Source organism: Gopherus flavomarginatus, chromosome 7, assembly GCF_025201925.1.
Source record: "Gopherus flavomarginatus isolate rGopFla2 chromosome 7, rGopFla2.mat.asm, whole genome shotgun sequence".
Classification (NCBI taxonomy): domain Eukaryota; kingdom Metazoa; phylum Chordata; order Testudines; family Testudinidae; genus Gopherus; species Gopherus flavomarginatus.
The window spans coordinates 68,542,829-68,569,056 of NC_066623.1; the positions used below are offsets into that span (position 1 = coordinate 68,542,829).

The following is a 26,228-nucleotide window of genomic DNA, read 5'->3' on the forward strand; positions in this document are numbered from 1 at the left end:
TTTAAACTAGTGTAGAGGGTGAATTCTCTGTAATTTGAAGTCTTTAAATCATGCTTTAAGGACTTCAGTAACTCAGCCAGAGTTTATGGGTCTATTGCAGGAAGCATGGGTGAGGTTCTGTGGTCTCCAATGTGCAGGAAATCAGACTAGATGGTCATGATGGTCCCTTCTGACCTTAAAGTCTGAGTCTATTAATCACAGTAACTAACCTAAACTAAGACATTTTTGCTTATCCTGCTAAAACTTACTTTTATCTGTCTGCTTCTGTCATCTATTCTTTACTATCTTCCTCACTGGCTCTGTCCAGTTCTTGCCTTAGGATAGTTATTCTCCTTACTGATCTGTTTTTATGACCTTGGGTTTTTTTCTTGTTGGGGAGAGGCGGAACACCTGGAGCTTGATGCCCTGCTGTTACACAGACCAAGGTTTTTACAAATAAGAGAGATAAACCAGGTTTCATAGTTTACACAATCCTGAAGCTGTTTCAGCTAAGTTCTGAAATGCTGCATTAGCAGAGACATACAAAATGCAAACATTCCTTGATATTTTCTTATGTTATATATACTATTGCTTTCTCTAGTTAGCATGTATATTTGACTAACAGTTTCTTACAGTTTTCTAACCGTGGTTACTGCAACATACTCCAGAGGAAGTTGTAATCCTCTTGCCTCCACAATGCATTCAGTGAGGAGTTGTAGGGAAAACTTTATCCTAATCTTACTGGAGATCAGTTTATGCCCTGAAGAATAAGGATTGATTAGTCATTAACACTTCTTTGCTATTAGTGTAACTGCAGTGTTACTACTGTATTCAGATAAATGTGTAATCTTTAACACTTTTCTTTGTTTATGGTGATTTTAGGGGTGTGTGTGTGTGTGTGTGTGTGTGTGTGTGTGTGTTTATAAAACTAATTTTATCTACCTGCACATCTACAGTGTGTAGAATGTGGTTCATGAGACTGTTAGGAATGCTGCTTTCAGCTGCATAATTCGGGTTTCTGCGTCTGTTAGAATCAGCATTTAAAATTGACTACTTGAATTGTATTAAAAGTGAACATGCTTGAGTAAATTTATATTCCTTATTTTGCTATTGTACTAAAATCCCAGTTTTTAAAATTCTCTTTCAGGCTTCCTTTGAGTATTCTGCATATGTTGAGTTGTAAAACTAACATGCATGTCAGGATATCAAAACCAAATTTAAGGGCCAAATAGTGCAATCACAACTCTTATTCTCAGTTCATAGTCTGAGACACTGTCCCATCTTAATCTAGCCTAGATGAGTTATGGGGATGTATATTTAGAAAAGCACCAGCAGCATATAGAGCAGTTGCAATATTGGAAAGATATATGAGAGAGGAAGACCAGTCAAACTAGATACACAAGCATGGGTAGAGGAGTGTTTTCCATGTAGCAATAAAGTATTGTGAACTGCTTATAGGAAAACTGGTTACAGGGAAAACAAACATGCAAAAGTAGTCATCTGCCCAAAGCAGAACACTGTGTGAGCTATCCATGATTGCTATCCATGTTTTTAACCAGTGTTAAACATAGAGAGCATTCTTGGCCCCCATTGAAGTTTATGGCTAAACTCCTTGGGACCTCAGTGAGACCAGGATTTCACCTAATCCGTCATAGGCCATATTTAGAGCCAGCCAAGATAGTGACTGTGATTAATGTAGTTAAAAGTAAGTGTGTGAACAGCGCTTAAAATACTGCACAAGCAAGAAGGCATTTTTCCTCTCAAAAGTGACTGGAAAGGAATTTCCCCTATCCTGCCAGTTTAAACATGGGCTTTATTCTGAGGGTTGCATGTGGAATGACTTACAAGAGGCTCTTTTACTTTACAGAGACGGAAGGCTTCAAAATTGACACTATGGGAACCTACCATGGAATGACTTTGAAGTCTGTAACGGTAAGTTAAAAAGCATTTCTGAAATGTAGTGTGCATCAGTGACAGCATATATAAATGTTTCAGGTTTACTTGGCCTGTGCCTCTCAACAGGGTTGTCTGTTTGTTTGTTAGCAGCGTTAATGAGAAGTCAGTGTCTGATTTTAAAACCTGGAGAGTGCACTGGTTGTGTACAAATTGAAGAGCTCTTTTTTCAAAGATTATTTGTAACCTTGGGTAGTGGCTAATACTTTGCCTACATTAGAAAGGGTTTGCCAGTATAGCTATACCGGCAAACTCTCCTACTGGAGATGTAGGTGATATTATCTGCAATTCTTTTGCCAGTATTGTTTATACTAGTTCCTCTAAATGATAGGAGTTATACCAGCAAAAGGTCTTTTTTGTCGGTCTAATTGTGTCTGCCCTAAGGCTTTTGCTAAAATAGCTATGTTGGTTAACAGTGTAACATGTCAGCAAAACTTTGAACTGTGGACTTGGAATATTGCCTCACATCCAACTTTCTGTTTGGATTTAATTTAGTGACGGTAGAGTTCATTGACCTCTGCAGTACTTGTTTAAGCTTTTTCCTCCATCTGGCCTGGTGAGATTGATGACCATATGTGCCAAATGACTTGATTTATCTTTTTTAATATGGATTGCTGTACGTACAGATGAGAAAGCAGAGACCCTCAACCAGACTTTTTTTTTATTTTATGTTTGTCTTAAATTGTCTACTTATATGGAAGTTGGTTGAACATTCTCAAACAAATGTTGTTTTGATCTTCTTATAAGTAGGATAGATGTCACAAAACTAACAAAGCGGCCTCATTAAGACTTTTGCCATCTGTATACCTATATAAATCTGTTGAATAGAAAGCCCTAAACATTCTTCTAAATCTGCGCACCTATGCCTACTGTGCACTCCTAATTTGAGCATAAAATAATGCCTAGAATGTAAATGTTTCAAAACCAATTGATTCTTATTTGAACTTTTTCCTTTGTCTAATAACTGCTTTGCCATTGTCATCCTCCAATCTGAAAACACTGGCATCCAGTTCATTTTTTTAATATTTAATTTTAAGTAATCCATTTGGTGCCAAAAGTCCTGCCTTGTAGATGAATTCAAAATGCACTGGTGTGTATAATTAAGGGGAAAAAATGTGGCTGCTTGATTCAAAGGCCTTGTGTTACAATGGTGCTTGTTAGGCTAGCTCCAGTGAAGGGTCTTGCAGCACTAGGTTACTAAACACAGATTTTCAGGATGTAATGTCTGTTTCAAATCATCATGTTGTGACTTGGCAAACAGGTTGCCTGCTTGTTGTCCTGTGTTAAAAAAAAACAACAACAAAAACCAATTTCTATTATGATGTTCAAAGCTTTAGCTAAACTAGGGTTAATTAAAATTTAAAAAAATCTTTACATTGCAATTAGTCAGGAAAGTGACTCTAGAAATATAGCTTTCCATGGCGTCATATCAAAGTTCTGCATCCAAAAGTTCAAGGCATTTTTTCCCCTCTGATAATCCCACTTTATAAATTCAACACAGGATCTATAGTTTTAAGATACTTGGAACTGAAATCTTGAATACAAGTTGCTAAATTGGATTCCTTTGGTTTTTTCCCCCACAACCACTTCCAATGAAGAGAAAAATTTCAGTTTCCAAAAAAAAAAAAAAAAACAACTAATGAAACTAAAACTGGTTCTTTACTTAATATAATCTAGAACCTTTTGAAATAATAACATTTTAAGAAACTGGATTATTATTAGACTACACAGAAGATCTTTACAGTGCCCTGAGAAGCAATAAAATCTCATCTGCCATTTTAGAATTACTCCATCTAAGAATCAAGTTCTGTGTTACTTTTACAGTCTTATTTTGCACCAGAAATGTCAGACTTCTTTAGTTTAAAAGCTAAATCTGAGAGTTGTGGTGGAATCCTGGATTTGTGTTATGAATGTGGAGGAAATAATTGTTATTTAAGTGGTGCAGAAATATTACTATATGCATCTCTCTCCAAGCTTGATTTCACTTAAGTGAGTGGCATGGTTTGAAAGAGATTGTAACAATATCCATAGTCAGACAGCCACCACCCTGTCAAGTTTGTGACTTCTTTTGAGTTTCACTCTTCCTTTTCAGCCCTGTTTCTTCTTTTTCTTCACACAGTACTGGAAGAAATCAGACTGCCAGGGAATTGAAACATATTCTGCACATTTAAAAAATAAAATAATGCAGTAATTTGCTCCCAACAAGTTGAATGAAAAAATAATAAATATGCATTAGAATACTTGGTCAATCCCCACTTCTGGGAAAAATGCTGAAATCTGATATAAAGCATACTGTGGCAAGGTAGATGCTTCTCTTGATTCTCTTCACTCATAGCATCCTTGATTTGTTTCTATTCTGGCTGCTGCATCATTTATTTTTGGAATGGAGGAGATCACTGACTACCTTGCGAAGACTGTTCCTCCAGTTGATTCTCTGAGCACAACTGGGTGTTGAACACTGTTGACTACTTGATCTAACCTTGATTTATCAACAGGGGCGGCTCCAGGCATCAGCATGTCAAGTGCGTGCCTGGGGTGGGCAAGCCAGGGAGGGCACTCTGCCGGTCGCTGCAGGCTGCCGTGCTTGGGGCGGCAAAATGCCTAGAGCCGCCCCTGTTTATCAAGTACTAAATTGGTGAGTTGGGCATACTCCTCATGGTTTTTGTTCTTCAATCCTTTATTTGTATGGTGCAGAGGCATCTAAATACAATTTCCTCGGTTCCTTCTCTTCAGTGATTCTCAAACTTTTTTGTTCTGTGAACCACTTTGTGATAGCAGCACTTCCTTTTTCTATCCCCGCTGGTATTAGTTCCCAGGAATTTTCATCTCACAACTATAAAGGACTTGACAGACCTTTGTTTGTTTCTGGGCCATAATGTGGAACCCAGCTCTCTGTAGTAATTTTCTCACCTCTGACATTTTAGAAATGCAGCTTAAAATCTTACCTTTTCTGTGCAGCTTGTAATCCATATACAGTTGTCCAGTTTTCCGTAGGCTTCTTACTATTATGAACGTCGAGTTTTTCTTAGTTTGTCTCTCCCACCTGCTCTCATCTTCCTGTTGTAACTGCTTTGCATTGATTTATATGAAACTCTCAAAACTATTGAGTATGTATATACTGAAACTGCTCTCTGGATTATAACCTAAATTTGAGAGACTCTAGATGCTTGCATTTTTCTACAAATAAACAAAACTACATTTTTACTGCTGCTTTGTAAGTGGTGTTGGAAGCTCAATTAGAATTCAAGTTTGTAACAGAATAGATTGTGAATAGTGGGCTTTTTTGAAGTAGTGTCAGCTAAAATCTGTGCTGCTGGCAGTTCTTTGCTGTAGTAGGGAAGTTGGCAAGAACTGACTTTCTGTAATGAATTTTTATTGCTAAACCATGAAGTTCATTATTTCTGTTGGTGAATTGATTACAGTAACAGAACTTCTTCAGGAGTGATCCTTTTTCTTACCTGCTACATCTCCCCATTTTCCTGGGATGGTTAAAATTGATGGACCAATAAACTACTGGTATTAACACTTTGATATTTAGTTATCCAGCAGTTTATACTGCAAACTGGACAGCACCTTCATTGTGTTTTAGAAGCACATCACCTTCCATCCTACCTATAGGTTTCACTGCAAACCGTAATCTCATGTACTGGTTTTATTTTTATTTTTTTTTTTTCATTTTAAAATGGGAAATGCTCACTGTCAAGGTAATTAGGGTAGGGTCAGTGGAAACATGAATATGGAAGACGATCATATTGATAGTCCTACCTTTATCTCATGTATACAATGTTGGATGATAGCTGGCATTTGTTCTCCCAGTGAATGCTGAGGAAGAATTCCCCACATTTTTAACTTTGTACTATTAAGAGTGCAAACATACTTGTTTAAAATGGACACAAAATATACTTGATGCTTTTTTATTCTGACCTTGTTAAAGGAAAATGCTCAGCTGAAAGCCAAGGTAGTGCCATCTAGTGAAAACCTAAAAAATAGTTTAACCTTTATATTGCATTAGACATAATGAAACTGAATTCTGGACTAACAGGATTGCTGTAACCAAAAAACATGAAGCCCTTAGCTGTCCTCACAGCTTGACATGGTTGTAAAGGTCAGCACAAAAGAACTGTCTGATGACTCATCGTGGAATATTGGAGTAATGAGAGTTGCTTGTGATTTGCATGTATAATAAAGTTGGCTTTTGCTTTTCCCTTGATGAGGACATGCTCTGTGTTGACCATACGCACATATGAAGAACAGTTACTTGTCCAGGACAAAGACGAGTCAGTGTGACCTAAGTTTTTACCTATAGCTGATTTCCTTGCCACTGTGTTTTACTTCTCCTGTGTCGTGGTTTTTCTCCTTCCCTTCACATAAGTGTACTGGTAAATTGTATAATCCTGTATCAAATAATAACCTTCTCTTTCAAACGTAGCAATCCCATTAACTGGAGTGGCAAGGGTCTAAACTGGGTCTCCTTATCAGTGCCACCATCTGAAACAGGGCGGTGCGGACTCTGGCTGGGAGTGAGGGCTCTGGGGTAGAGCCAGAAAGGAGGAGTTCAGGGTGTGGGAGGGGGCTCTGGGCTTGGGGGGGGGGAGAAAAGCTCCGGCTGGAGGTGCAGGCTCTGGAGTGAGGCTGGGGATGAGAGATTTGGGGTGTATGAGGGTGCTCCAGGCTGTGACCAAGGAGTTCAGTTGGTAGGAGGGGGATGGGGGTTGTGACATGAGGGAGGTGAGGGCTCTGGCTGGGGGTGTGTACTCTGGGGTGGGTCCAGAAATGAGGAGTTCAGGGTACGGGGGTGGGGGGGATTCTGGGTTGGTGCAGGGGGTTGGGGTGCAGGAGAGGAATCAGGGCTAAGGCAGGGGGTTAGGGCATGAGGGGGGTCAGGGATGCAGGCTCCGGGCAGCACTTACCTGAAGCAGCTCCTGAAAGCAGTGGCATGTCCCTTCTCCGGCTGCTATGCAGAGATGCGGGCAAGCAGCTCTGCGTGCTTCCTTGTCTGCAGGCATTGCCCCTGCAGCTCCTATTAGTCGCATTTCCCAGCCAATGGGAGCTGCAGGGGTGGTGCTTGGGGTGGTTTCAGCGTGCGCAGCCCCCTGGCTGTCCCTAAGCATCGGAGCCGGAAGGGGGACATGCTGCTGCTTCCAGGAGCCTTGGCACGTACGCACGGAGCAGCCTCGGACCCAGCTCCCTGGCTGGAGCGCCATTCACCACAATACCTTGGAAGATGGCCAGCAGGCTGTAGGTGCTCAGGAGCCCTCGGGGTTGTTGCACAGCTGCAGAGCCCCAGACTCCACTCCCCAACAGGAGCTCCAGGGCTGCTTTAAACCAGGTGGAGGGTCAGATGTTGCCCCCGGCTTGTAGTTTGACCACCCCTGATCTGAGACATGGTTTTCAGTTTTTCTATAGGCAGATTAGACCTGCATGTTTGTTTTCATAGGGGGTGTAACAGATTCTATTTTTTGCCTTTCTTAGATTTTAGGGACCTGTGGCTTAATACTTCCGTTTTCCTTTGGAAATCACAGCCTGTGAAGCATAGACAATCTGTTTATTTTGACTGCTGATGTTGGAGGCTGTCACTGAAGGTCATATTCAGCTACAACCATTGTTAACACTCCTCTCCTTTGGGAACCTCTGCCAGAAGGCATGGATTTGACCACATCATATTTGTCTGCATTTCCTTGATGTGAGACACTTGGTCAGTTGAACTGGTTTTACACAAGTCCTGTTGGCTAACTAGGTTTTAGTCAGTTTGGGCTATTTTGCTAATAGCAAACTAAAATGTAAACTGCTGCAGTGTAGACAAATATATATGTTCTACACTTAAGAAATCCTAGTTTGTGGGAAGGAAGCCTTCTTTTTAAATATCAGAGGGGTAGCCGTGTTAGTCTGGATCTGTAAAAGCAGCAGATAGTCCTGTGGCAGCTTATAGACTAACAGACGTTTTGGAGCATGAGCTTTTGTGGAGCACGAAAGCTCATGCTCCAAAATGTCTGTTAGTCTATAAGGTGCCACTGGACTCTTTGCTACTTCTTTTTAAAGCTTCTAAATTATCTTTTTAAAAAACTATTTTTCCAGTGCTGACAGGCTAGTGTCCAATTTTCCAGATTAAAATAGTTGGTGTAAAAGAGATCCTTATTTGTAAAGATTTTTTTAGCAGTTAGTGATAATTGAACGTCCAGTTGTGATATTTGTTTGATTATCTGCCAAGGACTAAAGTTACCTAAATAGAGGTTTTGGTCCACATGTAATGTTTTCAAAATGAAGTTAGTACGTTATATAGTCTATACAGGGGGAAAAAAATTCACTTTAGGATAAACATGTACTGGTAGGTAAACCACACTTCTGACAATTATTTTGGAAGAATCTGAATATTAGCTAAACTCCACTACATGCGGAAGCATTTTTAGATCAATTTCAGTTTGATGTTCAAGAACTGAGACTTGACTAAGTTAAGGTTTAAATAATCGAAGGATTTTGTTGCCCCTCCCTCAAAAAAAAATAAAAAAAAAAATCTCCAACTTTGTCATATAGTAGAATCTCAATAATACAAAATCCAGTTAACAAAGGTTATATGAAGATCCAATAAGTAGGGCATTGCAGTGTCTCCCCCATGGATTATTAAGTGATGGGCTAAAGAAAGTCAAGAGAGGAGCTACTGAATTCCCTAAGGCTGGCATGTGAGGGGGTCATTGAGGTTGGGGAAGAGGTGCAACATTATGTGCACACACAGACTTTGCATGGAAGATTTGGATAATTGAGGTGCACCTATATGAGTAAATCATGAGATGCTGGTCAATTAATTAAAAGGAAGTACTCCTCTACCCCGATATAATGTAATCTGATATAACATGAATTCGGATGTAACGTGGTAAAGCAGTGCTCCGGGGAGCGGGGCTGTGCACTCCAGCGGATCAAAGCAAGTTCAATGTAATGCGGTTTCACATATAACGCAGTAAGATTTTTTGGTTCCCGAGGACAGCGTTGTATCAGGGTAGAGGTGTATTCAGAGGAAATAAAAGAACACAATGCATCTCGGTACCAAAACGGAGATTAAATGCATGTCTGAAATGAAGTATTTCCATCAGGAAGATTTAGGACTGTAGTGGTGTAAAAATGTAAATATGTGTGATTTAATTTTCATTGCATATGTGATTTTAAAAATTAAATTAAAACTACTGCTTCCAGGCATTGCTCCCCGGAAGAGGCCACCCAGCATGAGGCAAGCGCTCACGCTGTTGCTGCCTATCAAAAAGGCAAGTTGCAGTGCTCCCCAGCAGCGTAAAACAAACAATTACACAGGATTTTCAGAAATATAATCAAAAGGATACAAATCCATCCGGATCAATTTTTTTGTTAAGTTGTTAGTTTCAACCCAGAGGGCAATACAAACTTTTAAAAAATGTTAGTTTTAAAATTAGAACTGTGCCCTGTGCAAGATCTCCTGCATGTGAGTGGATTGAATGTAGGTAAATTAACCCATTAGCTGCTTGCAGGTACTTTAAAACTGTGTGAGAGAAGCATTTGGTGGGATTTTATGTTTGGTATAATATTATTATTACCTGTTTCAAATAAATGGGTAAATTGTAGCATCTTCCTCAGATTTCTTTTAAAGTTAGTCAGGAGCAGATTTACCATGAAACAAACGTGCTGTGGCACGGGGCCCCCAGTGACAGGGGACCTTTCAAAATACAGGACAAATATCTGAAAACCCGTCCCCCGAGTCCTGGTCGGCAGCACAGCAGGGCTCAGGCAGGGAGGCTGCCTGCATGCCGTGGCCCGTGGCCCCACATTGCTCCCGGAAGCAGCCGGCTGCTGGCACATTTCTGTGCACCCTGGTGGGGGCAGGAGGTGGCTCCACACACTTCCCCCATCCCAGGCAGCGCACAGAGACCCACTGCCTCCCTTCCCTCAAGGGGTGTGCAGAGATGTGCCAGCAGCAGGACTAATGTGGCTCCCTGCCTGCTCTGCCTCCCTTCCTCTGTGCCGCTTTGCTCCTGGAAGTGGCCAGCATGTCCCTGCGGCCCCTGTGAGGGAATGGGGGTTTCAGTGCTCAGTGCCCCTACCCTGAACACTGACTCTGCAGCTTCCATTGGCCAGGAACTGTGGCCAATGGAAGCTGCGGGGCGGCGCCTGTGGGCAGCATCATGTGGAGACCCCCTCCCCCTCAGCCTAGGAGCAGCTGCTGGAGGGGTGTGTGTGCCGCTTATTTGGGAGCCGCACTGCCTGAGGTAAGCACTACCCAGCTCCTGCACCCCTGCCCCAGCCCAGATCCTGCACCCCACAACCAAACTTCCTCCCAAAGCCCACACCCCTGCCCCAGCCAAGAGCCCACACCCAGTACCCAAACTTCCGCCCAGAGCTTGCCCCCCCCACTCCCTCCTGCACCCCAACCCCCTGCCCCAATCAAGGTACCTCACTTTATTTTCATTTACTTCCCATTACTTATAATGGAGGAGGAGGAGGAAGGAAAAAAAAATGGAAAAACAGTGGGGATAGGGAGTGAGATAAGAGAGTGTTCTTTTTCTTGGCTGGATCCCAAGGGGGGAACCCTGAAAATGAAGCTGCACACAGGGCTTACTAACTCTAAATCCACCACTGAAGTTAGTGTTTAACACTAGAAAAGGAATAGCCACTTACAAAACTATTTGCGTGTGGGTTACACAAGATTTTTATATTATGAAATGGGTTGCGATGATGTGGGAGGGAGACTGAAAGAATGGGCCATTAAACAATAGATGTTTTGCTGTCTTCTCAGTGAAATTAAGCACAGTTGGCTTGCGATCTTTACATAACAAGCTGGTCATTATTTTCTGTACAGGTATAACCTCAGTCCAGTGTCTCTCATGTGTAGTGAACTGTGTTCTGTAAATTACCTGGTGTGGCCATAATGGTAACCTGTTTTGTAACTGTAGCATTTTTAGTCCTGCGTTAGTCAAGTTTAACCATAGAAACAGGGAAAAACAGTCATTGAGGTGGCTGACTGGTATTTAAAGGTGCTCGGTTATATAGGTCAGGCCCATAGTATAGGTTTTGGGTATCTTTTTCTAAATGAAAACATAGCCTAGCGAAAATTCTTTTTCTTTAAATTTCTTTATATACAATGTTATGCACCAGATGACTTGACTCCAAAGCAGAGAATAGAAAAGGTACAACAAAGTTCTTTTGGCACTACTTCCAACTTGGATGAAATGCCTACTGCAAAAATGTATAAGGCAGGCCCTTTATAAATAGCAGTCTAAATAGAAAAGTCAGACACAGAGTAGGAGGGCAAATAGGGTCTTGCTCAAGGTTACAGGACAGGGCATTGGGTGAAGCTGGGGACTGTACATTTGCCTATCTACTGGACAATGTTATCTTTCAAATGTAAACCTAAACTAACTGCTTCTATATAACTCAGAAGAGAAAACTGACCAGAAAACTATAGCAGGCCATTTTTATATTCTGGCATGTGAACCATCAATTCACAATAAGTAATATATCGTAACATTTTTTGTTTCTATAAATCAGGGGTGGGCCAACTGTTTGGCCTGAGGGCCACATCGGGGAAGAGAAATTGTATAGCGGGCCATGAATGCTCACAAAAATGGGGTTGGTGTACGGGAGAGGGTGAGGGCTCTGGTTGGGGGTGCGAGCTATGGGGTGGGGCTGGGGATAAGAGGTTTGAGGTGCAGGAGGGTGCTCCAGGCTGGGAATGATGGGGTTTGGAGAGCAACAGGGGGATCAGGGCTGGTGCAGGGGGTTGGGGCATGGAGAGAGGCTCAGGGGTGCAGGCTTTGAGTGGTGCTTACCTCAAGCATCTCCCGGAAGCAGTGGCATGTCCCTTCTCTGGCTCCTACACGGAAGCTCGGCCAGGTGGTTCTGCATATTGCCCCATCTGCAGGCACCACCCCAGCAGCCCCCACTGGAGTGCCGGAAGGGGCCATTGGAGCACGTAGAAGCCAGAGCGGGTCCGTGCCACGGCTTCCGGAAGACGCGTGCTGTGGCCCCGACCCAGCGCCCTGGCTGGAGCTCTGGAGCGACCTCCAACCCAGCGCCCCGGCTGGAGCACCGGAGTGGGCAAGCTCCAGGCCCCGCTCCCCAGCTTGCAAGCTGGAGCTGGCCCATGGGCCGTAGTTTGCCCACCCTTGCTGTAAATGAAAATACAGTCTCTGCCTCAAAATGCTTGTGAGAGTAAATAGGAGTGTCCAACGGACTTCACCATTCTCAGGTTTTATCAGAATCATGTGAAAGCACCCCATGCGATGAGATTTTAATCTTCAGAGCAAATAGCCACAGTGTTGGACAGGCAGTTTTACTCTTCCATGGGACTCATCAAGCTCCTAACTTTTTTCTTCTTGAGCCAGCTTTTCAAATGTTTCCCATGACAACCATAATGTTCTTGGTAACCAGAATAATTTTTTTAAAGTTAGATGTAACTACCTTCAGTAAATTCAAATCCTGTCATAAAGTCCTGCAGTTTTTCATCGTTCTCATAGTATTTTTAGCTTTCCCAAGACTAGGTAATTTGAAATAGGCCTGGTCTACACTATGCGTTTAAAGCGATTTTAGCAGCGTAAAACCGATTTAACGCTGTACCCGTCCACACTACGAGGCCCTTTATATCGGTTTCTGTACTCCTCCCCGACGAGAGGAGTAGCACTAAAATCGGTATTACCATATCGGATTAGGGTTAGTGTGGCCGCAAATTGACGGTATTGGCCTCTGGGCGGTATCCCACAGTGCACCACTGTGACCGCTCTGGACAGCAATCTCAGCTCGGATGCAGTGGCCAGGTAAACAGGAAAAGCCCCGCAAAATTTTGATTTTCATTTCCTGTTTGCCCAGCGTGGAGCTCTGATCAGCATGGGTGGCAGTGCAGTTCCAAATCCAAAAAGAGCTCCAGCATGGACCGTATGGGAGATACTGAATCTGATCGCTGTATAGGGAGACAAATCTGTTCTATCAAAGCTCCGTTACAGAAGACGAAATGCCAAAGCGTTTGAAAAAAAAAATCTCCAGGCTACACAGTGCTGCGTGACAAGCGTAACGGGAAGCCAGAGACTCAAATGGACGCTCATGGAGGGAGGGAGGGGGTACTGAGGACTCCAGCTATCCCACAGTCCCCAGCAGTCTCCGAAAAGTATTTGCATTCTTGGCTGAGCTCCCAATGCCTGTAGGTTCAAACACATTGTCCGGCGTGGTTCAGGGAATAGCTCGTCAATTTACTCCCCCCCCCCACGTGAAAGAAAAGGGAAAGAAATCATTTCTTGACTTCTTTCAATGTCACCCTATGTCTGCTGAATGCTGCTCATAGACGTGATGCTGCAGCAGCGAAGAGCAGTATCTGCTCCTCTCCCCTCCCTGGTGTCAGGCGGTACAATATGACTGATATCCGTCGTCACCATCAGCCCGTGAGTGCTCCTGGCTTGCCTCAGGTGAGGTCGGCTAGTGCGCCTGGGTAAAAATAGGAATGACTCCTGGTCATTCCCAGTAGATGGTACAGAACGGCTGGTAACCGTCTTCATCATAGCAACTGGGGGCTGAGCTTCAATCAGCCCCCTCCCTTTCATGTGAAAAGAAAAGATTCTGTACTGCCTGGACTATCATAGCAGTGGGATGCTGGGCTCCTCTCCCCCACACTGCTTAATATCCTGCCTGGACTATCATAGCACTGGGAGGCTGCCTCCCCCTCATTTTATGTCACTAAAAACTCAGTGTTTCTTATTCCTGCATTCTTTATTATTTCATGACACAAATGGGGGGGGACACTGCCACGGTAGCCCAGGAAGATTGGGGGAGGAGGGAAGCAACGGGTGGGGTTGTTGCACGGGCACCCCCCGTGAATGGCATGTAGCTCATCATTTGTGCGGGATCTGACACGGAGCAGCTATAATCTCTGATACACTGCTTCTCTACTACATTTGCCCTATATTCTAGGCAGGACTGACTCTATTTTTAGAAACCATCAAGGAGGGATTGACTCGGGGAGTCATTCCCAGTTTTGCTTTTGCGCCCCCGGCTGATCTCAGCCAGGGGCACCCATGACAGCAGCAGACGGCACAGAAGGACAGATAACCATCATCTCATTGCCAAATTACACTGGCAGCAGACGGTACAGAACGACTGGTAACCATCTCTGCTATCATGCAAAAGCAAATGAATGCTGCTATGTAGCACTGGAGTATCACCTCTGTCCACAGCATCCAGTACACATACGGTGACTGTAAAAAAAAAAAAAAAAAAAAAAAAAAAAAAAAATACTGAACTGGCTCCATGGTTGCCGTGCTATGGCATCTGCCAGGGCAATCCAGGGAAAAAGGGCGTGAAATGATTGTCTGTCGTTGTTTTCCCGGAGGAAGGAATGACTGACGACATTTACCCAGAACCACCCGCGACAATGATTTTTGCCCTATCAGCCACTGGGCTGTCAACCCAGAATTCTAAGGAGCGGGGGAGACTGCGGGAACTATGAGATAGCTATGGAATAGCTACCCACGGTACAATGCTCCGGAAATCGATGCTACGCACACCGCCGAATTAATGTGCTTAGTGTGGCCGCGTGCACTCGACTTTATACAATCTGTTTTATAGAACCGGTTTATGTAAAATCGGAATAATCCCGTAGTGTAGATGTACCCATAGTGTTGTGGTTCTGTGGATGTCGGATTACATGAACAAGTTTTCTTTTAGCTAGAATGCACTCAAACAGGCAGTTGTGTTTTTAAGTTGTTTAATAAGATGAAGAAGCAGCATATGCAGGTGTTACTTTGAAAAAAGTCAGAGTTAAAAGTTGAATAATGCAGTCCACAAATTTTCATGTAGGATAGCTTTCAAATCATGTACAGATGTGGCAAGGCATGTTGTGTTGGGTAACTGTTTTGACTTGGTGCCAGTGCACTACACACAATAGTGCTGTTTGTTTTGTTCCTCAAAAAGGGATGCATTTTATTTTGAGATAATTGTTATATGAATTTGCAGATCTCCACTAGCCCAAAGTGGGTGGTGACAGATATGGCAATTTCCTTATTGAATTTAAGTATGTTTGGAGTCCGTTATAGTAAGTGCCAAGTTTATGTACTGTTGCTGGCTGGGATTACATGTAACTTCTCTAGTGGGGAGAAATGATGTGAGACTTGGACGTTCAAAGGACTATATTGAAAATGTGACTAAATTGAGAATGGACTTTTGGGACATAAATGTTAAGTGGATTTCTTGAGGAGTACGTAGGGGGGAGATTAATGTAAATTCCCTTACGCATACACGCCTCTAGTTAGTTATGCAAAAATTCTGCCTTTTGAAACTACATCCTGGCCATGGGTCTTTGCTGATTACCTTTTCTAAGAGACGAGAGAATAAAGGCCTGAGCTATATAAACAGCCTATCTGTCTAGCCATAATTATTTTTCTGAATCAGACAGTTATGAACCTGTAGCCACGGGGAAAAGACGTTTGTTTTTGAAGGACTGAAACCTACTAGAACCTTTGGAATCAGGCTTGACCTCTGGTAAGCCTTTTAACATTCACATAGGTTCTTTTATGGTTTTTAATATTTTCTCTGTAATACTTTCACCTTAAGAATAAGTGTGCTTGCTTACAAAATGCTGTCTCATATATTATAACTGCAGGCAATATGCTATTCATCTCCTTTGGAGAGAAAGCAAAGCACAGATGCTGGTCTGTTTAGGCAGTTGAGCTATGGGAGTATCATAGTCTAGGTAGGGTACTGTGCAGCCTGGAAAATCAAAATCAGGAGAGAGAGAGGTGCAGGTGTCTTTTCATGAGTGATGGCTGGGAACCAGGGAACTTTAATTGTCTGCCCTCAAGAGAGGATGGAGGAGCATATTGGTGCAGTTACCTTGAAACAGTAACAGATATCAGGTAACTACGTAATGTGTGTGGTGTAGAATTTTTTTTTTCTCATAAAGGCACAATAGCTTTGGTTTTCCAAAGAATAGAAAAATATACTGAGAGGGCTTTCAGAAGTTTATTTTGCGAAATTTCAGTACTGGTTGATTATCGGATTTTACTTCGACCCCCAAATAGTTATGTTGAACATCTTGTAGAAATGTGAATATATAGGAGGCTGTATGTAAAACATTATTCGTTCAGCGTATCAGTTGAACTTGAGCTACAGAAGTTTAGTTATTTTTAATTTGTATGTAGTTGAATCACATGTATTTCATATGGCTTAACCAGTAAACCTTCTTGTCAATGTATTTTCTCCTACAAATGACCTTTCCTCCTTCAGAATATATAATAGCTTGGTCTTCATATGGCAGGTTCTTGTCAGAGAGTCAAATATCTAACAGAAAAGACAGGGAAAGAAGAGCTTGGATATCATATTGTCATGGTATAATTCCCCACTCTGAACTTTTAGCGTCCAAAAGATGGGGTACCAGCATGAATTCCTCTAAGCTTAAATACCAGCTTAGAACCTGTACCGCTGCCACCAACCAGGAATTCCAGTGCCTGGTACGCTCTGGTCCCCCCAAGACCTTGCCCGGGGAACCCCAAGACCCAGACCCTCTGGATCTTACCACAAGGAAAGTAAACCCTTTCCCTCACCGTTGCCTCTCCCAGGCTTCCCCTCCCTGGGTTACCCTGGAAGAGCACTGTGATTCAAACTTCTTGAATCTTAAACAGAGAGGAAAATGCACCTACCCCCCTCCTTCTCTCTTCCCCGTCCCAGACTCTCCCTGAGAGAGACAGTAATCCTAACACAGAGAGAAATTAACCTTTCTCTCCCCCTTCCCTCCTTTCTCCCCACCAATTCCCTGGTGAATCCAGACCCCATCCCCTGGGGTCTCACACCAGAATGAAAAAAACAATCAGGTTCTTAAACAAGAAACTTAATTAAAGAGAGAAAAACAGTAAAAATTATCTTTGTAAATTTAAAATGGAATAGGTACAGGGTCTTTCAGCTATAGACACTGGGAATACCCTCCCAGCCTAGGTATACAAGTACAAATTAAAATCTTTCAGCAAAATACAAATTTGAACTCCTTCCAGCCAAATACACATTTGCAAATAAAGAAAACAAACATAAGCCTAACTCGCCTTATCTACCTAGTACTTACTATTCTGAACTTATAAGAGCCTGTATTGGAGAGATTGGAGAGAAACCTGGTTGCACGTCTGAGCCCCCAGAGTGAACAGCAACCAAACACTAACAGCACACACACAAACTTCCCTCCCTCAAGATTTGAAAGTATCCTGCCCCCTGATTGGTCCTCTGGTCAGGTGACAGCCAGGCTCACTGAACTTAACCCTTTACAGGCAAAAGAGACATGAAGTACTTCTGTTCTATTAACCCTTGACTATCTGTTTATGACACAGGTAGTGTACTGATTCGTTCTAAATTTTCTGTTCAGATACAATATGTAGCTTTTATGACTTACAGTTTCAGAAAACTCTTAGATGTGACCATATTTGTAGCATCTTTCTTATCCCTGCCTAACAGTCCTCACTGTGAAATGTTTAACATTTTCTATGGGAAACCCATGAAATCAGTAATTTATTTCTAAGTAGTACACATGGACCTTTTGCTTACAGTATATTAGTTGAAGTATAAATTATAATTCACATGGCAGTTTTATGAATTGCTTTAATAAATTGGAGGTAATTACCCATGTTGTTGTGGTTTTTAAAATTATCTAGCAGTAGTATCAATGGGCTTCAGTCAAACTCATTCCCAGTATGCTAGCTACTGAACCAACCTATAGGAAGATACAGAGCATGTCTAGACTGTAGCTTGAAATATAATTTCCAGCTAGGGTAGACATATCTGCACTAGCTCTGATTCAGGTAGCATGCTAAAAATAGTTATATAGCTGCAGTGACATGAGCAGTGGAATGGGTTTGCTGCCCTAACTACTAACCCATATGAATCCCTATATAGTTGGTGTGGCTAGCCTGTCCGGCTGCTGGGACTGCACTGCTGTTTTCCAGGTAGATTGGAGCTAGCACAGTTATGTTTACCAGAGTTGGAAATTACACTTTCAACTCCAGTGTAAACATACCCACAGTCCCTGTCCTGAGGACTCTATAAATCTAATTCAAGACAAGATACAAGTGTAGCAAACAGCAGGAGGGAATTAGAGGGTAACACTGTGGTGTGGATGTTGTGGTTACATAAACCAGCAATTGGCACAATGTGACGGCTCAAAATCATTTAAATGAGAAGGGAATTGTAGTGATAGAAGTGAGGGAATCAGGAGGCTAGATTGGAGGGAGGGGTTTCTGGACAGGGGACATATAAGAAAGTGAGGGCAAAGATTAGGAGGACAAAACTAGGTGACTATTTTTGGTAAGATGATGATGATAGTAGTAAATGTATCGCAACTGCTAAGTGAATCAGTTTTATGGTGGAGATGGTTGGACCTGTTGCTCGCCCCGAGATTGTGTGTCAAAGACTAAAAATGCCGTACTAGCAAAGATATGGTTTATAGCTTGAACTTGCAAAGGCTTCTGAAGCGCTGGTCTTGTGAAGAACAAGTAATGTTGAAGGGGAAGTAAGCAAAATGGAGTATCTGCTCCCAGAGGTTGTGAAGAGCCTTGTCTCTGGCTCTTATGGAGTGGTTTGTTACCATGTGGGTAACTGTTCTATTTTAATATGAGTAGAATAGACAAGATGGTTTTGTTTTACAAAAGAGTAAGTGTATCATGGGCAGAAATCAGTTACATACTGCAGTATCTCATTGTCTCATCTTATTATTACTTGAACTCATTTATTTCAGGATATGCTCCCCTCCCCATTTCATGCCAGGTGCCCAGCTCTAAAGGCAGTGTCACAGCCAGCAGCAGTGCAGAAGTAAGGGTGGCATGATGTGGTATTGCTACTTTTACTTCTGCGCCCCTACCAGTAGCCAGCAGAAGGGAGGGTGACAATACCATACCACCCTTGCTTCTGCGCTACTCCTGGCAGAGGTGTTGCCTTTAGAGCTGGGCGCCTGGCCAGCAGCCGCTGCTTTCTGGATGCCCAACTCTAGAGGCCGCACCGTAGCTAGCAGCTGCACAGAAGTAAGGGTGGCAGTAGCACGACCCGCCTATAATAGCCTTGCAATCTTCTCCCCCACCCGCCCACTGTTGCAATACTGTGAAAATTCAGATTTAAATATCTGCAAGCATGAAATTTACAGTTTTTAAAAATGTTTTTAAAATCCTGTCACCATGAAATTGACCAAAATGAACCATGAATTTGGTACCGCCCTATTCATAAGATACAAATACTCTTAAACATTCATGTAAAATGACTGGTCTGAGGGGAACTTCAGTATGACTGACAAGCGTTAGTGATATGTGCTGTGGAGGACTTGAAACTATAAGAACATTCCTAGAAACCACTACTTACTGAGATAACTGTCAAAGTAACTTTTATTATTTTTTAATTTTGATCCATACGTAATTACTAGTTTTTCTTCTTTCTTTTAAACACAAGTCTCCCTCCCTGTATATTCTAGAGCAAGGAATCTGGAGCGTGCACTGCATTTCAGTTCATTTTAATACTGCTTGCTAGTTAATGTTGGGGATCTATTGACTGTTGGGCAAACAAATTGCAGCGTTAAAGAGTGTTGTCAATCTAGTTACGTCTTAAGAAAATGAGTTAACACGTTCTGTTTGTATTTTTATTTATAAAACTCAGTGGAATACTTCTGGGCAAAATATGCTTTATAATACACTTTGTTCCTAATATTCTATTGCTTGTGTTCTAGTTAATTTAACTAACTGCTGATAATATATACAGTAACTTTATGTAGGCATATAAATTACCTTGTAATTTAGTGTGGTGTTACATGCTGCTACAGTACAGTATAACTTAAAGAATTTCAGATCCTGAAAATCTCACTTTATGCTTTACTGCCTGGAAAAAATTCCAAATGTGTCTAGACTTGGACAGAAAGACTTAACAGAAGGTCATGTGTATTAAAGCAGTAAAAATGATAGATAACAATAAATCTCAAACTTATTCAGCTTATTGCCTTATTTTAGCCTACTTAAAAGACTGGTCTTTTCCAAGAATTTCTTCCAGTTCTTACATATTTCACCTTTAAAATTTAAACCTGCAAATGAGAGTGCTTGCACAATTAACTGCCTCCATTGGGTTTACAGGCACAATACTTGAGTACCTGTAATTCAAAAGAGAAGTTAATAGATTCAAATTGCATGAAAAGAAAGCCCTTTCAGAAATCTTGTCCCACTATGATTTTGGTACATAATAAGGATTTATCAAGGCCAGATTTCCTATGAGTGTATATTTGCATTGCCTAACAGAAATGCAGTCAGGCCAGTGTAAGGTCAGAAGGTGCCCTAAACTGAATTTTGGATATGATCTTTCATTTCAGCAGACTCCTTTCCTATCTTTTTTTCATTTGATAGAATCTTGTTTGGGATCTTATTTTACTTTATGCTCTTTAAGGCTACGTGCCCTTCACTTCAATGTTAAATTTAATTCACATATGAATAGTAATTCCATATGGTCATTATAAGGTGTGTAATTTAAAAAAAAGTCTGCATGCTGAGAATACATCTTAATAGGTTGTAAAATATATTTGTTTCTTAAATGGAAAGATATCCAGAAAACTGTTTGCTGTTTGTTTATATCAAGTATAAATGCATCAGGTAATAGAAATAGTTGATATTCATCTTGTATTCCAAATAAGCAAGTCAAGAATTTCTTACCCTTATTAAACAGAGGTTGTTAGTATACAAATGTTGGTGAAAGTCTTCTCAGTTATGACGCTGTATATATTTAAGAAAATATATGTAAGATTATGTTGAGACTTTAATGAATTAACACTATTTTATTTTACTTGTACTTAACACTTCATGGTTTTCTTCACATAAACTTTCTAATGCTTTCTGCATCTTGTTTGAAAATTCCACTTCATCATTAAGCAGACTCATATATATACCATATTGAAATATGTTTTCTGTATGCAGATACATTGATAATCCTACATCATATGCCAAATGTCTGAACAGTCAGACTTTCATTTCAGTAATGTACTGTTAAGTTTTGTGAGAAAACATAACTACCGACTCTTGTGCTTGGCTGACAGAACTTGCTGTGTTCTCAATTAGAGTTGCCCAGATGTCGAACACTTACTGCTTTCTCCCACTAGTAATTTAAATCTTTAAAAAAGGGGTTTGTTTTTACTAGTATTCCCTGGCAAATGCAGCTGAAAATGTTTTTGTTGTTGTAAAATCATTTTTCTTTAACTTAGCTGTTTTGAATTTGACTAATCTGTTGTCTGAATTGAATTTGGAGGAAAGGGAAACCAAGTGTGTTCTCTCACATCCATAAGTGGCTGGATGGTGTTTCAATGGCCAACCTAAAGAGGATTGGAGCCATTTACATTCCCAAAATATTGTGTCTCTGGATGGCCTGCTCTCCTCCAAAAATCTTCTGTAATTTTTTTTTGTAGAATGAAGATTAAAGTTTTCTGAGTTGCTTTTAAAGCTCCTGTTTTCTCTTTTGAACAGTATGATTCTTTTCTTCCTTCTTCTGTTTTCCACATTGTTTTCTCGCTATACTGCTCAGTCCATAGTGGAATTTGTTTTACATTTAGTGTAAATGTAGACTTGTCACTGTCGATTGTATTTTGTTTTATACAGTGATGAGCTGCCAAAATCTTAACTAGTTCCCTCCTCACCCCACAAGGGGGTTGTGGCCTGCCCCCGCCCCCTGGGATTCCTGCCCAATCCAACCCCCCAATATTCCTTGACGCCCCCCTGAGACCCCTCCCCCATCCAACCCCGCCTTGCATTTCTGATGGCCCCCCCATCCAACCACCCCTTCTCCCTGTCGCCTGACTGCCTCCCACTGCCTAATCCAACCCCCCTTCTTCCTGACTGTTCCACTGGGACCCTTGCCCGCATTCAATCTCTTTTCCCTGCCCTCTGACTGCCCCGACCCCTATCCACTCCCCCCACCCCGACTACCCCCCCCAATTCCCTGCCCCATCTGCTACCCCTCCAAGCTCCCTGCCCCCTTACCGCGCTGCCTGGAGATGGCTGGCGGTGCTACAGCCGCGCTGCTCTGTTGAGCTGGGCCACACCGCTGAGGCGCAGCGCCTGGAGCCCTGGGTCAGACCGAGCTTGCAGCCTGCCCCCCTGTCCCACGAATCAGCTGTTCCTGTGGGAAACCTGGGAGGGCTGAGAAGCAAGCGGTGGCTTCATGCCCAGGCCCAGGCCCAGGAAGGCGGAGGTGGAGCAGAGGTGAGCTGGGGCGGGGAGTGGTTCCCCTGGTTGTGGCCCCTCCCCCCCAGTTACCTCCTGTGGCATGGCCTCGAACAGCTAATTCGCAGGAAGCGGAGAGGGGGGAGGAGGAGAAGTGGGGTGGCGTATTTAGGGGAGGAGGCAGAGTGGAGGTGAGCTGGGGGTGGGGTGGGGAGCTGGAGCACCCACGGAGGTTGACATCTAAGGCACCATTTTTGGATAATGTGCTCCCCCAGCTCCCTCTGCTCCTCCCCGCCCCAGCTACGCTTCTGGGTCACTTCAACTTACCGGTTGTTAAATTTAGAAGCCTGCGCGGGACAACTGGTTCTAAACCAGCTTCTAAATTTAATATCCAGTTCCCACATACCAGCTCCAGCTCACCACCACTGGTTTTATAATCATTTTACTCTGATAGTGCTTCATTAGATGGATTTTCTAAATAGGCTTTTTCTATATATTTAGTCTGAGTCTGTGTATCAATTTCTTTTCCAGGTCTTTCTCAATAGATTTTTCTTTCAGTGTTCCTCTTGTGTATGCTGGTACAGCCCTGGCTGAGCTTCTGCTTGTGGAGAAATACAGAAATATCTTGTGGATTCCATTCTCTTTTTAAAAATACCAAAAAGACCAAGACCAAAAATTTGACAATCATTGATGTTAATTGTAAAATATATTTGGCAAAAAACATTGCACCACATATAACACATCAGTAGAAATTGTTGACCACTAGTATTCATTAAAAATGTGCACATAATGAATTGGAGATACAGCCCATGTGTTAGGCGTTGTCTGCACTGGGACTTCAGCTACTAGTGAAGCTGCTATTTATACTGGTACAATTTATCTCAGTTTGAAACTGAGGTAAGCCGCACATGTGCAGATTGCACTGCACCAGTGTAAATGGTTTCTAGCTTACTAATTTGCATTGGCACAGCTATTTTGGTGGCTAAAATCCCACTGGAAAGACCTCGGGTTTTGCAAATGTCTCTAATTGAGTTAGTTTTCAGCTCTGAAACATAATGAATTTCTTTGTTGAAAGGGTACCGAAAGAATTAGACTTACCAAAATTCAAGAAGCACTTACTTTAAAATGTGCTCATTTCATAAGCTAATTAAGATTTACTTGAAAATCCTCTGTAGAGGATGTATATTCTATTCTATTCTATTCTATTCTATTCTATTCTATTCTATTCTTTAAGTGCAAATCTGAGTGCATCCTCAATGGTGTAGCAAATGCAATGCAACCATCTCTCTCACTCTAGAAGTGAGTCCTGGACCCTGTTGGTTCTGAGTGGTACAAAGCCTTGTGTATATGCAATGTGTGTGTATATTTTGTTTGTGTGTGTGTTCATATGCCTTTGGGTGTGTTTACACTGTTGCGGTAGGTACTCCAGCTCCCTCAAAGGCGATTGGTGTGTCGATGAGACAAGCCTTCCAATCAACATAGGTCCAACTAGGAGTTGGGTAAGTTGGACTGTGTCACTCTAGGGTGTGGATTTTCCATACCCCAAATGACATAGTTATACTGACAGAAGAGCCAGGGAGCAGTGGTAGACATACAAGTAGTTGATATATAAATCCTAGGCTAATTAAGGCGTGTTTCCCTGTAATCTAAGGAGGGTTGCTACAGGTTAATTGGAGCACCTGTAGTCAATAAGGCCATGGCAGGAGCCTTATGAAACCACCTGTTTTAGGCTGACGGTGTGGGAGGAAGGAGAGAGGACTGGAGCTTGGAGGTGTATTGTGACCTCCACACACCTCCAGACCAGAGGACTGAAGTAAGGGAGACCCTGCACCAGCAGAACAGGGAGACTCCCTCCCCCAGTGTCTAAGAACTGAGGGTAACCCCACCCAAGGGAGAAGAGGGTAAGAAACCCACAGAGGTTGAGCGGGGCTGGGGCTCAGAGTGAGGAGCAAACCCAAACCTCTCCCCTGCTTCCCTCCTCTACCACCTTCCCGGGCCACTATCGGGGCCCTCGGTGCCAGGGGCAGGGGGTGTCATCTTAGCCCTTCTCCAAGAAAAGCACGGGACCCACTATATCAACATCAGCCATCTTGTCACAATATACACTTTATATAATTACTAAGTGTGCACAGGTTTTTTTAGATGAACAGAAGGAAAGATGGAGAAGAAATAGTTTTTTGCTATCATATATTTTATTGCTAGTTTTTCCATTCTGCTCTAGTTGTGCGAAATTCAGACAATAAATCACTGTAGTCATTTGGCTGTAGGAGTAGGAAGTGAGGTAATGCTTTAAAGAAAAAAAAATGATGGTAGTCCCATCTGGTATGTGAATAATGAACTTGACAATACTTATTCTTTCCTCAGATTTAAATTCTGCAATTTTTAATTAAGCTCTCATTTCCTTACCTTGATTTTAGTTACTAACGTTAATGAAAGTTGGACATAACAGGTTTGTTTGCAACATCAATCTTCACAGTTAACTAGACAGAAAATCACATCTTATTGGATGTAGAAAACAGATTGTCTGTGAAAGGAAGAAAAGTGATTCACCCATTACTGAAAAGTCAAAATGTTAAAAATAGATGGAAACTTTTGTGTCTTTTAAACTTGAACAGGTGACATAAGTCTTTATCTTCTCTGATTGAGAGCACCAGTATTGAATTATGCTTTCATAGATTTGTGACCACACTCCTGTAATTATCAATCCGTGATCATATTTTGAGAAAGCAGGGAAGAAAAGAGTAAACTTTTAAACTCTGAATATTTAAAAGATAAACTTCTAAAACAGCAGAAGCATTTTTTAATTTCTTTTGTGATATTTGGATGTGGTAAAATAGTAAAATGTGTCTTTTGTATACATTTAAAATGTATCTCCTTTAAAAAATACTGAGAAGTTCTGTTGACATTAATGTAGAATTATTAGAGGATATTTGCTGTTAGATGTATCTATTATTTCAAGAGCAACTTTAAATTTTATATGTATCCATGTGTTTACAAAATAGGCTTTAGAATTTGCTTTTTCAGCACCAGGTGTGTTAGTTGTCCCATCAGTTGTATATTTGATATTGACTCATAGTGGTTTTCAAACTGTGAGTTGGGACCCCAAAGTGGGTCATGACTCCATTTTAACTGAGTTGCCAGGGCCAGCATACTTGCTGGAACCCAGGGCTGAAGCTGAAGCCTGAACTCCACCCACATCTAGTGCAATGGGGCTTGGGCTACAACCTCCTTTCCTGCCCACCCAAGCTTTTCAGGGCTTGGCCTGCAGTTCCCTTCTATCCCACCCAGGGCATCAGGGCTCGGGCACCAACCCCCAACCTCCCCACCCCTCCAAATGGATCATGTAGTAACTTCATTGTCGGAAGGGAGATTATGGTTCAATGATGTTTGAGAACCCCTGACCTACAGTTCGGTGTCTGAATTAAGTAATGTTAAGAGCACATCTAAACTATATCGTTGTTCCATAAAATTATTGGAACATAAATGCTACCTTCTTGTACATAAAAGAACAATTTATAAGAACACAAATGCTTTACATTATTCAGAGATGATACAGGCGTAAATTAGTTTTTCCACAGGGTTAGCTAACTGAGTTGAATTTTTCTGTCTACAAAAATCAGTGTCTAGTGGACTTTAGAGGGATGCCTGTAAGAAGACTGGAATTTGCATTAAATGGAAGTACTAACAGTTGACATAAAATTTTAGAGTGACTCTCAGATGGCTATTTCCCCAGTGGTTCTGTCTTGGTTTACTATGCTATACTGCCTGTGAACTGTAGTTACAATGGCTGTTAATGCTGAGGCTCATTTCATATACCAAAGTTCACGTCATATTGGAGGCAGTGTGTGCTGCCTGGAAATCATACAAGGGGCATAGAATCTCTCTCTTTCTCAAATGTTTCTTACAACCCCACTTCCACTAATGCAACACACATGAAATATTCAATTAAAGCAGTTCAGCAAAATGTGTTTTCCTGTGGGCGAAGGTATTCAGCATTTTATTAGCAAAGAGTGTGTGTGTGTGTGTGTGTGTGTGTGTGTGGTCAGAGTTTTTGTTGTTTAAAGCCTGAAGCATACTGAGCCATGGGAGCACTTGGCATTTTCACAAGAAGAGCTGTTTTTTAAAAGAAGAGCTGGGGGA

General features: G+C 42.0%; 1 protein-coding gene across 3 annotated transcripts in view; it reads left to right on the forward strand.

The window, feature by feature from the left end:
* The window catches only part of CDC73 (cell division cycle 73), a 185,395-nt gene that overhangs the window by 49,803 nt on the left and 109,364 nt on the right, over positions 1–26,228 (forward strand). For all 3 annotated transcript variants that reach the window (XR_007775378.1, XM_050961449.1, XM_050961448.1), the window contains exon 10: positions 1,847–1,911. Coding sequence is in view for 2 of the 3 variants with exons in the window: in XM_050961449.1 (XP_050817406.1) it covers positions 1,847–1,911 (65 nt within the window). In the remaining variant the exon portion in view is untranslated. The remainder of the gene's footprint in view (positions 1–1,846; positions 1,912–26,228) is intronic.